The sequence below is a fragment of the Triticum urartu genome, chromosome 7 (assembly GCF_003073215.2).
Source record: "Triticum urartu cultivar G1812 chromosome 7, Tu2.1, whole genome shotgun sequence".
NCBI lineage: Eukaryota > Viridiplantae > Streptophyta > Magnoliopsida > Poales > Poaceae > Triticum > Triticum urartu.
The window spans coordinates 644,443,289-644,457,821 of NC_053028.1; the positions used below are offsets into that span (position 1 = coordinate 644,443,289).

General features: G+C 46.5%; 1 protein-coding gene across 1 annotated transcript; it reads left to right on the top strand.

The window, feature by feature from the left end:
* The first annotated feature begins 9,014 nt into the window (after positions 1–9,014).
* Positions 9,015–13,123, top strand: LOC125522964 (NAC domain-containing protein 21/22-like). The gene is made up of 3 exons (XM_048688006.1): positions 9,015–9,572; positions 11,288–11,559; positions 12,345–13,123. Exons 1-3 carry the CDS (start codon positions 9,371–9,373, stop codon positions 12,792–12,794), a joined length of 924 nt encoding a protein of 307 aa, XP_048543963.1. The 5' UTR covers positions 9,015–9,370; the 3' UTR covers positions 12,795–13,123.
* Positions 13,124–14,533: the final 1,410 nt, after the last annotated feature.

Genomic DNA, 14,533 nt, shown 5'->3' on the forward strand with positions numbered 1-14,533 from the left:
AACGTTTACCTGGCAAGTTCTTGATTCCAGTGTGAAAATGTACTGCTTGACAGTGCCAGAAACCATATAATACACCCACTGGCAAGCTGAACTGCCTTGCCCTGACGGCCAGCTAATAGTCTGGCGAGCGACTGATTGGATGCTTCTGCTTAGTCCCCACATCCTAGGATTAACCCTCACATAAAAAAAATAAAAAACCGAACCTTTTTCTTCTTGGATTTGCTACTTCATAGGCAATTGAAATGAAAATCGCGTAATTTTGGGATGGTGCACAGGAACAGCTGCGGAGCTCCCAGGCCGAGTCGGGGACGACGCGGCCCGGCCGCGGCATCCCGGTGAGGCCTTGCCAAGAACTTCGGCCGGAGTAGAGAGAGATCATTGCGTTTGTTCGACCGATCCAAACAAAGTTTCGAACCAAGGCAAAGTCATCCAACCGTTCATTTCTGATCTAACGGTTAGGACAGCAGCATTCTTTAGCAGCCACCGGAGACGATATTGGCTAGACCAAGGAGGAAGCGGCTAGTTGGGGCTTCACGGCAGCAAAAGACTTCAGCAACGCTGTGAGAGTAGCCTTTTTCTCTGTATTTTTTTCCCCTACTACGGCATACGGCGAGTCGACACCTTTTATATTTTTTTCTGTCTATCATAGATACATGTCGCCTTGAATATTGGCATGGCTTTTAAGATTTAGCTCTGACCACGATTTTTCACTGTACTATGTTTTGTTTTACAAGCTATAGTGCGTATATATAACACAAGAAAATTATTATACCACGAATATACATTTCAAGACAGTTCCAAAAGATAATTTAGAAGTTCTCATTCTAACTATCTAAAATAATACTTGTAGAAAAAGTTTAGTTTGACTTAATACACGTCCAAAACAACGTTCCTTATGATATGATATGGAGGGCTTATCAGTTTTCTTTATCGAATTTGCTAATTCTCGTCCAGATAAAAATTAACTATATGTCATCTAACATCATCACCCAAAGATTCGTGTGAAATTTTTATTTCTTTTTTTACTGTTTCATTTGATTGATTTATGTGTTGTCCTTCATGTTGCATGTCCATAGAGCCTCACACAACTATAGTTGTATGTCGGCTTAGCCACGCACAACTATAATAGCATGTTATCCCCATATGTGCAACTACAACATCCTTCGTCAGCCGCACAACTACATTTGCATGCCAGCCGATCGTGCGCAATTACTTACACATTCGCACACAAGCATGCTACTCCAGTTGCACGCTCGTCGGCCACCTAAAAAGAATGAAGTGTCTAGGTTGCATAGTGAAGTGCCTCCATGCATTCTTTTTTGTGCAGAAACACGGGTGAGCTGCGATTTTCATTAGAAGGAGAAACGGTGGCAGAGCGCCTACTGCACAGGGTGGCCGTAGCAAAATGGACAAACGCAAAGGGGAAGAAAAGAAAAAGAAACTAAGTCCCATTCTACTCTCGCGGCACCAGCTGGATATATCCGCCCAACACCCAATCTTATCTCGTCATTGATGTCGTTGAGAACAGTTTTAGTTGGTCGCTCACGATCTGTGAAGTTCATGTCGTTTCTCTCCTTCGAGATGACCCAAATGATAAGAATGGCCATGCTATGCGCCTGTCGCTTTTCCCTTCAGTCGCCGGCGAACCCAACAATCTAGGATGCCATGCCAGGAACACTCTTACAATTCCTGTTGAAATTGTATACTCCTTCCGATTCATATTAATTACCGCTGATTTAGTACATATCTCTTCCGGGGATACCCCTTCATTTCATGTTAAGGAGATGGGAAAACACATTTCTCTCTATAACAACAATGTGTTTCGGGGTGTGAAGTGTGAGAGAGGGGATGTGATGATTGAGCTTTTGAATAAGACGACCTTTGTATTTTAAATTTGTATCTTTTTCAAAATAGTGAAAAATTCAAATAAGAGGTGTTAAGACTATTATCATTCTGGCATCGAGCTATTTTGGCGCAAGACTTCCGCCATAGTATCATCACTGCTGTAGAGTTTAATCATCAAATTCGGGATGGATTGGTGTGGTTCCTCTATGCATGGGACATCAGAATATAAAACATGAACGAGGAAATGCATGCGATAAATATCGACTAGTAATTGTGAAGCCCTAGTTCTTGACTTAAACGGACACCAAAGGCCTCTGCCCTCCCTCTCTATCTATCTAAGAGATGGAAGGGCAGAGTTTTTTTGTTTTTTTTTCATCTCTTCATTAGAGTTGAACAATGAAGATCGATGACAACTGCCTGGTCGATTTGATCAGGCCGTGTAGGAACAAGATTCAAATCGTTCCTTTGTTAGGATGCCTTAGCTGTATACAATGCACTTTCGACTTGACACCTATTTAAACGTTTCGTCTTGCCGCTATCTTATCATATTTTCATACTATTGTCGCATCGTCCCCGTATGGGTGGAGAACTTGTTGCTCTCTCAACTATGATACCAGAGGCTCTAGAGAAGTCTAAGGAGAGAGCACTCATCTTGGGGTGGGCTTACTACTTATATGCTTTCGGCAATTTATCCTCTCCGCACTTGGCTACCCATCGTTTACCGTAGGCACGATAAGGTACACCAGGGGTGTGACGTTCTTGGTCCTCTCGTACTAGGAAAATGTCATCTCAATGCTCTAACGCCCACACCGGATATGAATCGAATTGTCTCACGATGTTCTGACCCAAGCTCATGTACCACATTAGTGGGCGAACAACCCAACCCTTGAAACAACCTACAACTCTAGGCGGCGGAGAGCCGTGCCAAACCTTCCTTTGGTGTGGACTCTTGGGGAAGACCGGCTTGTTATCTCTAGAGTAGCATATAACCGTCGAGCGACGGTCCTTCCACTCGGCACCGTTGGATCACTAAGGTCGGCTTTTATACTAAATCAACGACAATTAATATGGATTGGAGGGAGTACAAAATATGAAAGGTTCCGGGATGTGAAAAGGTAACATACGGACAATTCCTTTTGTGCACCATCTTTTTCTGTATATTCTTATCAAATTTTACACACATATACTTCACCATGTTTTGCTAATATATATATAGCAAGAGAGAATATTGACTCATTTTCAGTGGTCAAGAACGAGCCTAGTTACCTGCATTGATTTGGTCAAAAGTACGCAGCGACGTATGGGCGTTACGGCGGCCGTGCTCTACCGGGGGCACAACCCGTTGCAGGAGAACGGAAAAACAGGGGCCGCGAAGAAAGCCAGAGCCCCAAAGACGGCTGCTTTTCAACTCAACGCACTAGCTAGCCCTCCTGAAATTCCTGGTCCTCGAAATGACGCCGCGACGGCGGCCGTCTTTTCTTCCCCGTCAGTCATTTCCACTTCTCTTATTTATTTATTTCGAAAAATAAAAGTACTTCTTTCTCCGACTCTGCACCAACTTTTTCTTGGAACATCTGACTGACTCCGCGCCAACTGGGGACACTTGCACGGAGCTAGCGTTGCGATCCCCAACACTTTTCATGTCGTTTATTATCCCGTCGGCGATCAGAGCTCAGATGCGTCTTCGCCAGCAGCCAGTCCCATGTTCCATCCCATCGCCCACGCCCACGGCGCGTCGATGGTTGTTCCATCCATCCATCGATCGATCTAGAAGAAGAAGGAGCGAACGAACCAGCCAGCCAAAAGGTAGCGGCGCGTGATCGATCGATCCACCCGTCGCCGCCCGGGTAAAAGAGGAAGGCATCGAATCCGCCGCCGGCGGCAATCATGCCGCGCGCCCCGATCCTATTATCTGACGCGGAACGCGCCCACGTCGCCGTTGGATTCGGCCACTTCCTTCCACCCGACTGCGTGGTGCGTACGTGCCCATGAGCCATGATGCCCGCCATCCAAACTGTCCCCCGCCCGGCGCCACCGTGCGTGAGCTCACTCAGCGCCGGCCGAACTCCCGCGGCCCGCTGCATGAAAGCATCCGCAGTCCGGCCGGCGGTCGAGGCGCCCAGGCCACGGGCTGATCGACCAATCATGCCACCCGCGTCCACCGCGGGCGTCCCTTTCCCCGATCTAGCCGGTACAGTCGTCGTGCCGGAACGCGCCAGAAACTCGGCCACCGGAGCGCCAGCGACGAGGTTGATGCGCTGTGACATGCACGATGGGTGGGCCGCGCCCCACGGTACTGTCTGTACGTGCTGGCTCGGATGACGATGATGCGCGCGCACAGCCCGTTACAAAACCTGAGAATATAATCGACCGGCCTGTCCCGAGCCTGCCTGCCTGCCGCCGGAAGAAAACAACCGACAACTTGGGCGAGGCCCGCGTCACCCGCGCAGTCGCGCTCCGCACAGGACTACAGAGGGGGCGACCGTCCGCTCCGGCGTCGATCGGATGCGTACAACCAGCCCACTGTGCGCCGCCGGCCGCATGTGTCGTCCGCGACGATCCACGTACGCCGTCCGATCCATCGCAGTCGGACGGCGACGGCCGGCCGGGGGCATGCATGTGCGGTGCGCAGGCCATGTGTCGGGGCCCGGGACGCCCGACGTGTCCGCCAGTTTGATCAGAGATGCCGCACACTACGTACGTACCTACCCCCACCGCGTATACGAAACTGAAAGTAAATGCGTTTTTCACCCATATAAACACGTGATTTTTTTGCAGGCAATATAAACACGTGATTTTATCCTCGTATAAGACAGCCACACTTCTATTCTACGTACTAAATACGTACATGTACTGTACGCACAGATAAGTCAGGCTCGACGGGCACGTGATTCGACGGGGCTACACGTACGTAGTACGTACGAGGTACGCCTTTGCCATTTCGAAAGGTTCTAGGTTTGTTCGTGCCGGCTGGTAGATAGCCTAGCCTAGCGATCGACCGGTCTTGGTGGGGAAGATACGTATTTCACCCGGAACGCGCACCGGGAATGGAAAATACGTATTTGCACGACGTTGACGTAGGCCCTCGACCCACACGTCGGGTTTATCTGCTCGCACGTAGCGCGTACGCCGTCCGGCATCGTACGGTTGAGCACGTGTTTGATTAGAAATCACAATCCCCCCTGCTTTTGTCACTTTTTAATCCCATGGCCGGCCTCTATCGATGCGTACGTGCGGTTGCCAGAAGAAGAGTTAAAGTTATTCTTTTCGAATCTGTACGGAAAAAGGAGTTAATTAGCTTGACCCGTCACCAGGGTCTTAGCTTAGGTAGGAGTACTGCTTGCTCTTAATTTGGCCAAATCATTTGCTTATTTGTCCTTTGGCCAAGCAATCACATTATGCTTTACGATTCGTGAACAAGATGGATGCGAGACGCGACCGGCCGACCGATGGATATGGGACGCGGGAATCTTTTCCTAAAGTTGCTTTTCGTCCAACTGAAACCAAAAAACCGCGTGCACAACGGCCTGATCGAGCGAACTGGCTTGGAAGCTGGATTGTTTAGGCAGAAATATGTGACCACTTTACCAGTTCGGTAATCGCCACTCCACTTTGTGTTGCATGCATATGCTCACATCTCCAGCCCACGTTCCCTTCCAGCTTCACCTGGACAAAATGTATTGCTATATTCCGAGCAATAGCTTTATGCGGCGAAAATGCCCGTGGGCGCGCGTACGTAGTTTTGGGTGGTGCACTAGCTTCAAGGTGTAAAGAGATAGCCAGTAGTGTATATCTTCTCTCATCTTCTACTCACAAAATCTAAGGGCATCTCCAATGTTGATCCCGAGTAAACATCGTCTCCGTCCACGGACGGGTGGGGATCAGTTTATGGACAATGGTGTGGAAGCCGGTCACACAACCATCCACACATACGTTTTAAACTGAATTTCAACAAAGCAGACAGATTTCATCAAACACAACAAAATTCGGCAAATTCAGACATAATTTACATTAAACAGATGGTATTTCGTCCGTTTAACTAAACCAAGGCCGCACACTCAAAGTAATTATAGAAAATGACACAATTCATCCATAAATAGTATGCAAATATTTCTGGTACAACAATAGTTCAAATTCAACGAGATAACATGGTGTTCAACACGTTTTTTGAAATCATATGTTCCAAATTCAGTGATACTAGAGTCAGAACCGGCACATATCGTCCCACACAAACTGCCCTTTGAGTTTCATTCAACAATGTATGCGCGTGACTGGTCTGCCCTCGGTCCTGAAGTACATCATGGCAGCACGTGCATGCTATACAATGTGTACACCAACATTGAGTGGATGAATGAATTAATCAACATATATAACAGGAAGCAACACTTACGATCTCCGGGGTTGACGAGACTAATGGCCACCTTGTCCCCACTCGGTGAATTGCACCGCAAAACTTCATGACGGAGTTGCAGGACGGTGTACCATCGATGTGTTAGCGACTTCACGGAGCATGCAAGCTTTACCAAAAGGTTGTGCCCTTGTTCATGCATACAAAGTCCACAGAAAACGGCAAGCCACGCACCGCACGATAACTCATCCTTGATCACCGAGTACCCCCCGCCATCGTGCCTCTCTCGAAAACAAGAAGAAGTTAAAAAAATCTCAATGACATTTGACCGAACACCTATCGGTGTGGTCTGGAGGGTATCTGGCTGTGGAGGGATTATTGGGTGGACAATGGTGTAGTCCAAGGAGGGCAGGCGTGTGGGTGGGGTCTGCAGATGTCTGAACCCTGGGCGACGGCCGGAGAGGTACAACGATGATGTCCGACGATGAGGGTGTAGATGAAATGAAGGGGGGGGGGGGGCAGGGACGAGGTGGGAGAAAAGAGGACCGGGAGACGTCCGAACCGGTTCGCGGACGGATGGGGTACCTTGTTAGATGGGAAAACATGTCTAGATAGCTCGATCCGGATGGATGCAGGTGGTTTGAGGGCCAGCGTCGGTGACACCTAAATAGATTATGAATGGGACAAGCTACATGTCAGTTGCTTGATTATTTTGAAAATTAGTAGTATCTAAGTCGTCTGATTCACATCTAGTGGTTCATGTTCATCTTTGACCCCCTTCAACCGCCATCGTGCACCAGCCTAACCTCTTGCTACCACCATCCTTGGTGGACGCGTTGTTGCACTTGCATGTCGCATGGCCACCCTGCTCGAGTCGATTCCTTTGTTGTGCTGCCATTGTCCCGACCATCCGTCAAAACCTTGGTACGATCTTTGTCATTGACGGCCTCCTCGCACCCCACACTTGAACCCGTCTACCTCTGACTTATCTCCACCGACAACATGGATGTCGTGTCGTCCCAGGCTCTGGGTCACTCCTGGCTCGGCCTTGCCGATGACCCCATGCTACAACCAAAAAGGTTTTTCATAGAACTAAAAAATAGCAATTGTGATTATTTTCTTGCCAAAAATTCTTCCAACCTGTTACAACCGGGTTCATGGACCACCTAGCGACGACTGTAAGCACTAGAGCAAGTTGAAGGCATGCCATCGTCATCGTCACTCTCTCATAGGAATCAGGCAAACCTTGTTGTAGTTGATAGGGGGAAGTCTTCGTCCTAAGGCCCAAAGGGCCAGTGCACAAGAGCAACAACTATCGCCGCCGATGAAAAACATTGATCAGAAGGACCATACCTGCAAACACACCAACAACCATGAGTGCCATATAAATATACAGATGGACCCGTCGGATACAAAAGTTGACCAAACCCAACTAGACCATTTGGAGACACACCTATATGCACCCTCTGCCTACCCTAGATGCACCACCACCCCGATCAGGACACCAAGTACCGCCGCCACTGCACCCATGGTCGAAGCATTGGCAACTCAGCAACCATAACCGCGGGGAAGAACCCCAAAATACTATTGCACCAGAACCGCAACACCCCCCCTCCTTCCAACATTGTCGAACCTGACGGAGAATAGGGGAGACCGATGAATTGTTGAACCTCGTCATCGTGGCTAGGGCTATTTTTTTAGGGGAACTTCTGCTACTTGGTGTCCATTTAGCAATTGCGATTAATTTTTTGAAACGGGGAAAAGATTTGCCTCATTCAGTAAATAAGGAGTTGGACAGACGATTACATGAACAAAAAAAAACAAAAAGTAGTATACAGAAGATCACTACTCTCGCGGCAGAATTTGACCCAAATATTTCACACCCGTGATAGCCGAGAGCCTCGCCTTTCTCTGAATAATGGGAAGAAGGATGAAGGGAGGGGCGGATTTGTTTCAAAAGACCCTTGCATTCCTCTCATCCCAAAATGGTCTTGCACACAAGCATAGTGAGGGAAGGCATCACCCTTCTATGGACTCTATGGGTGGAAACCATGTCAAACCACCAACATATGATGCTCTCGAAAGTTGCCTAAACAGAGAAACCCACACTAATGATGAGGTGAAGCCAATCTTTAACCAAGCCCCAAATCTGTGCGCGAATCGACATTTGAAGAAGAGGTGATATGAAGGATTGTCGGTTGATGATGTGGACAATACTAGAGGGGAAATACCACACTAATAACTATTAAAGATGCTCTAAAACCAAATCCCTAATTTTCCCCTCTCTCGCTGCATATGTGAACACACGCACGGACGTGTGCGTACGCACCCTTGCGTCGGTGCCCAACAGCCCATGCCACCTCGCCATGCCGGAGATCTAGCTGCCTCTCCGAGCATCCCGTCAGAGTCGCAAACTCGAATCAGGCGACGCCGCAAAGCCGAGAGATATGCGCCCGCTACGTGATTAGGCCGGCCCGCGCTTGGAATTAAATGCCCCGCCCAACCCTAACCGCGCACGGCGCATCTCATCTCGTCTGCATGACTGCATCTGCCCGCCCACGTCACCGCCGGCGACGTCCAGCGAGCGTGACACCGCGCGCCACCGGCCCGCGGCCGTCCGATCGATCGTCTCACGCGCCCACCGGCCGGGACCGGGCTGGCGAGTCGAACCTGGCCACCTGGCGCCCGGCACCCTAACCGAGGGAGAGGAAAAGTCTCTCCAGCTGGGTGAGTACGTACTGCCCTCTGCCTAGCTATACGTAGTATACCAGTACTTGCTATACAAGAGTATAGTATACTACTAGTAGTAGTAGAGCCGTAGCCTTCCCGGCCCCTCCTCCCCCGCGCTCCCCTTCTCTCTCGCCGTGAAAGCATCGGCGCAAAAACTAGTTGACCTGACCATGCCCTGCGCTGGCTCCTATTAATACCCTCGTCTTCCTCGCACTCCTCTCCTCCTTCATACCCCTCTCGGTAAACTGTGCTTGCCGCAGTCGATCCCTCCACCCACCCGGCCGTCGGCGGCTGGTTGCTGCTGCTTCTTGTGTGGGTTCTTCCACTGGCGTGCAGGGTCGAGATCGGCAGCAGCAGCCGTCGTTCCTCTCTTCTAGCTCCCGACAATCGATTGATCTGTCTGAGGGGGAAACGAGCTGCGTGGTGGTGGCGGCCGCCGGGGAGGCGATGAATTCGCTGAGCATGGTGGAGGCGAGGCTGCCGCCGGGGTTCAGGTTCCACCCGCGGGACGACGAGCTCGTGCTCGACTACCTGGCAAAGAAACTCGGTGGCGGCGGCGGAGGGGCGGCGGCTGCGGTGGCGAGCATGTACGGCTGCCCCACCATGGTCGACGTCGACCTCAACAAGATCGAGCCCTGGGACCTCCCTGGTAAGACCTAACTAATCCAGATACTCCTGTATACCCAAGTAGCTTAATACACCAGCATGTGTGTGTGTGTCTGTATGCTTGTGTGATTAGTTCTAGTTTCATCGTCTTCCGGATCATACATACATATGCATCCCTGGGGATGATTTATCTGTTTGATTTATTTTCCTTGTCCCGTTTGGCTGCTGATTCGTAATTATTCTTTTAGTTTGAAGTCGATGACGTCCCAAATCCCCTTAATATATCGCATCCTATATCTGATATATCTCTCCGTTGTATACCTTTTGACGGAACTAACAACGATTTGGTCGTTTCTAAACGGCCGGACAATCTTCAGTTCTCCACTGTACTAATTAAATTCCTTGTTCATTCTTTAGTAAAGAAGAAATCACATCCCAGAAGTTAATTATTTGTCCGTGTGCGTATGCATGATTGTCCAAGGTTCTCAATCATACATCAAAATGTATTGCTCTGTTGGTTCAACTTGAATTTAAGATCTTGGGACCAACTATGTATTTATGTGCAGCTCAGTTAGCTATCTCCATTAATTTTCAGCCTATTAATTCCATGAACAATCCTCTTTGTCCCTTTTCCGCTCATGCATGTGTAGTTTCCTTCAGTTGCATCCAAATCTAAGGTGGCTGTGTTCATGCTGCTAGTGGCTGGCTAGTTGATCCGTTTCCACTCCCAGCTGCCATAACTGAAGTGACCTCGACAATTTCCATCTCATCAAGTTGCAACTTGCAACTATGCATGCATGCTTCCCATACTGCTATAGAAACCGACCTTTTCTCCTTTTCTTTTCTTTTCTTTTCTTTTCTTTTCACACTTTTTTGGCCTTTCCTTTTGGTGTGCCCATGCTTTTTTTCCCTCTTTATATGTCCTAATTAATTTAATTAACATTCAATTTTTTTGATCGAAAGGCAAGAAAATATCAGAATGAGACCACCTCCGAATTAACTAGAACTGTAGAGAGATCAAATTCTTGCACAGTATATTTTATTTTTTGCCTCTTATTCCAGATATAGGAGACTTGATCAAGGGATGAATATATATAGTTGGAAATTGTTCTACAATGAGAACAAAATTCACACGTCTTGTCTGCCTCCATCCTTGTCGCCTTCCCGTCCCCATAACAGAAGGATATTCTCAGAGCCATGAGTTTGTTTGGCCCCTTGCTGGCCTTCTCCGCATATGTCCCTGTTCTTGCCATACCATCAAATATTCCCCCAATTTGCCTCATCCTTAAAGGGAATTCACAGCCCACGGATGGGGACAAACTTAACACAAAAAGGAGGCCTTCCACCTTGCCTATTAGTAGAAATCACACCATGCACAAAGCCATATCAAAAGACCATATATATATAGAAAGGGTTGGATGTGTATAATTGATATATCTCACAAGAATAGGCAAGATGCCTTCCCGTAATCAATAGATCTCCTTTATTTTGGTTCCAAAAATATCTATTATTCTCCCTATTATGCAATTACCTATTAGTGGATATTTTTCTCCGCCTTAATTAAATGTGGCTCTAATGTTAGGACTTTCTCTTAAAAAATGGAGAAGTGTAGTCAGACATACTACTTGGGTTTGCACATTACACACAGTTCATCATTAGATGCACATCTTACACATGTTCCAAAAAGATTATTATTTGTTCATAATTCATCTCATTTTTACATAATTGTTTGTTAATTTGCTCCATGATTGTATTCAGAAATTGCATGCATTGGCGGAAAGGAGTGGTACTTCTACAGCTTGAGGGACAGGAAGTACGCTACAGGCCAGAGAACAAATAGAGCAACTGAATCGGGCTATTGGAAGGCCACCGGAAAAGACCGATCGATAAGCCGGAAAGGGTTGCTAGTTGGCATGAGAAAAACCCTGGTGTTCTATCAAGGCAGAGCCCCTAAGGGGAAGAAGACTGAGTGGGTCATGCACGAATTCCGCAAGGAAGGGCAAGGCGATCTGATGAAGTTGCCACTCAAGGTAATCATCATTATATAATTATACACATGACCAAATTTAATCTTACTACTTGATACTCCACTCTTTTCTCCTTTTGTTCCTTATTTGATGCTTAGAGTATAATGCATCACATGTATGGATAGTGCAGGAGATCCCACCAAAAATTAATGCACACAAACTATATATATCTGGCGGGTTTTTTTTAAGGGAGGGGACATTGAAAATGAAACGTAACAGATTTGAATTCACATGTGGTAGATTTTATGAGAAGTATGAACTAATATAAAGAAACAAAAACCTTTGTTCACGTGACATCCACATGTGGAGGCTACTGGCCAGAATGCCAACTCATCCTATAATACATGTGCAGTGGATAATGTAGTACCACCAGCCAGCTCATTATACATGCATGCCCTCTCAATTCAAGATCTAGCTAGGTAGCTATAGAGAGTAGAATTCAAGCGCCAAAATAACCAGCTTTTTAACTAGCCCTTAATTTGTGATAATTAGGTGTCATATAAATAATACTGCAAGATGTCTAAAAACTGTTATGGCTTGTTCATGATTTTAATTGTTGATTAGCCAGGCCGGGTTCCGTTGTACTTGATCCATTCTTTACATGTGTGGGTCACTCTCATGCCAGCTACGTACATAGATATGAGGATGATCTGGTCTCTTTTAGATGTATACCCCAATATATATATGATCACTTCAGATGCATACATATATGATATAATACCAATTAATCTACTCACTTATTTTCCAGTCTAATGATCTTAATGTGTAATATTTTTCATGTTAAACAGGAGGACTGGGTCTTGTGTAGGGTTTTCTACAAGACTAGGGCAACCGTTGCCAAGCCACCCACAGGGAGCAGCTACAACATTGAAAGTGCAGCTGCAACCTCGCTGCCTCCCCTCATTGACAACTACATTGCCTTTGACCATCCTGGAATGTCGACGGTGCAAAACCTAGAGGGTTATGAGCAAGTGCCCTGCTTCTCCAACAATCCCTCCTCTCACCCAGCGTCGTCGGCCTCGATGAACATCCCGGTGACGGCAATGGCTCCCATGGCTGCTGATCAGGAGCAGCAGCACATGGGCAAGGCAATCAAGGACGCATTGAGCCAGCTCACCAGGTTTGAGCAAGGCAACGTGAAGAGGGAGGCGCCTGCCCAGGGTGGTGTGTTTGCTCAAGATGGGTTCGAGTACTTAGCTGAGAGTGGCTTCTCACAGATGTGGAACTCACTCAATTGATTTTCTAGCTAGGGATATTATTGCTACCAATCAAGGATGGATATAACTCTTGAAAAGAAGATCTAGACTTGGGTGTGTGTGCCTATATGTGTGCTATTGCATGTAGTTGTGGTATATAGCTAGTAGTACTATCATTCTAGTTCACATTATTTGTCAAAAAGGAAAAGGAGGGTCAGAGGAGAGAGCTGATATATGTCATCAGTGATGTAAATCTGTATATACATTATTTGTGTGCGACTATGGATAAGACGGAAAAATTTAGTATCTGGTGCTAGAATATAAACTAATATATCGAAGCATAAATTTTGTGGATCGTATTATAGAATCTACTCTATTTGCCTGTTGGGCTTTCTTGTGTATTAGTTTGGTCTGTGCATATGATTGACATATACTCATTATATTAGTGGTTATACATTTGGAGACTAATCTCCCGCTCCTCTCCTTCTGAGTTCTAAGGGAGGTTATATATGTCGCCATCCACTTGTTTATCTTTCTTCGGTGCCAAATATATATCTCATATTTAATGACTGAAATTCTTGTTTTAATTAGGCCCGTTCCAAGCTTCCAATAAATCAAAGGCGCAACTGCCCATTTTAAATTACTATTAGACATTTCTCAGATCAGCCCCTTGGCTGCAACATGTGGTTTCTACTGGGCCTTTGACCTGAATTTGCAGTTTTGCCAAGGAATTAAGCAGTAAACATAAATTTGGTTTGAAAAGTCAGATCATTAAAGAGTATATGTTCACATTTTTTCATTTTTTTCTCACACTTGAATTAAATGTTTATCCGATGCAACAGAAAAATGCTTGGTCCTTTCCATGTGGACAAAAAGAAAAACAAACAAAGTCATAGCTCACAAGTGGAGATTCTTTAGAATATATTTATATGCCGTGAAAGGGATTTAAGTTCACACCTATATCCTCATGTGCCTGGTACTAAGATCAGTTAGTAACTTGAAAACCACCTAAACAATTTCAAACACCAACATGTGGACCATATAAAAACACTGCGAGTTACACAAGCCCACCAGCTAATATATATTAGGGATGTTTATAATTCTCTAAAGCTAGTTGACATTGGACTACTTTGATTTGCATTCATGATTCTCCACCGCTACTGCTAACTAATCATTGTGCACGAAAAATTCCAAGGTCGTACTTTCCAGGGAAATCCTTATTGTATCCTCACATATTAGTAGTATTGATGATGATGCAGTTGCCAGCCTAACCAATGAACTCATGCAGCTGAACCTGTACTTATCATGAACCATATGCATGAATCAGTACTTCAGTGGTACACGGACATGCCAACAGTTCATGCATGAAATGGAGTAGCTGGTAGGTGGTTCTTGTTGCAATTCATCAACAGCATGATCATCCCTGATAAGTTGGGGTACCATGTGGTGTGGGCTCCAGATCTCAGCCTCCTAAAAGCTCAGATCTTGTCTCTTTCACTGGCCTGAACTCTGCATAATGGAATACCTTTTCTTCAGTTAACCTCTGCACAGTGTTTTGCATGTTGTATATACGTATGCCGGCACTCTAGTAGTACCTCGACATACGTATCACGGCACTCCGGTAGTACCACTGACTATAATAATTACACCAGCTGATCGGTTAAGTAGCTTCCTGACATCCCTTTGCTGGCCTTTCATACCTGTTTGAGTTGGTACAGAGAAACATTTGGCGCTGCGCAACAACGGTTGGGTGGATCAAATTGACACTTCCAGTGGCCTGT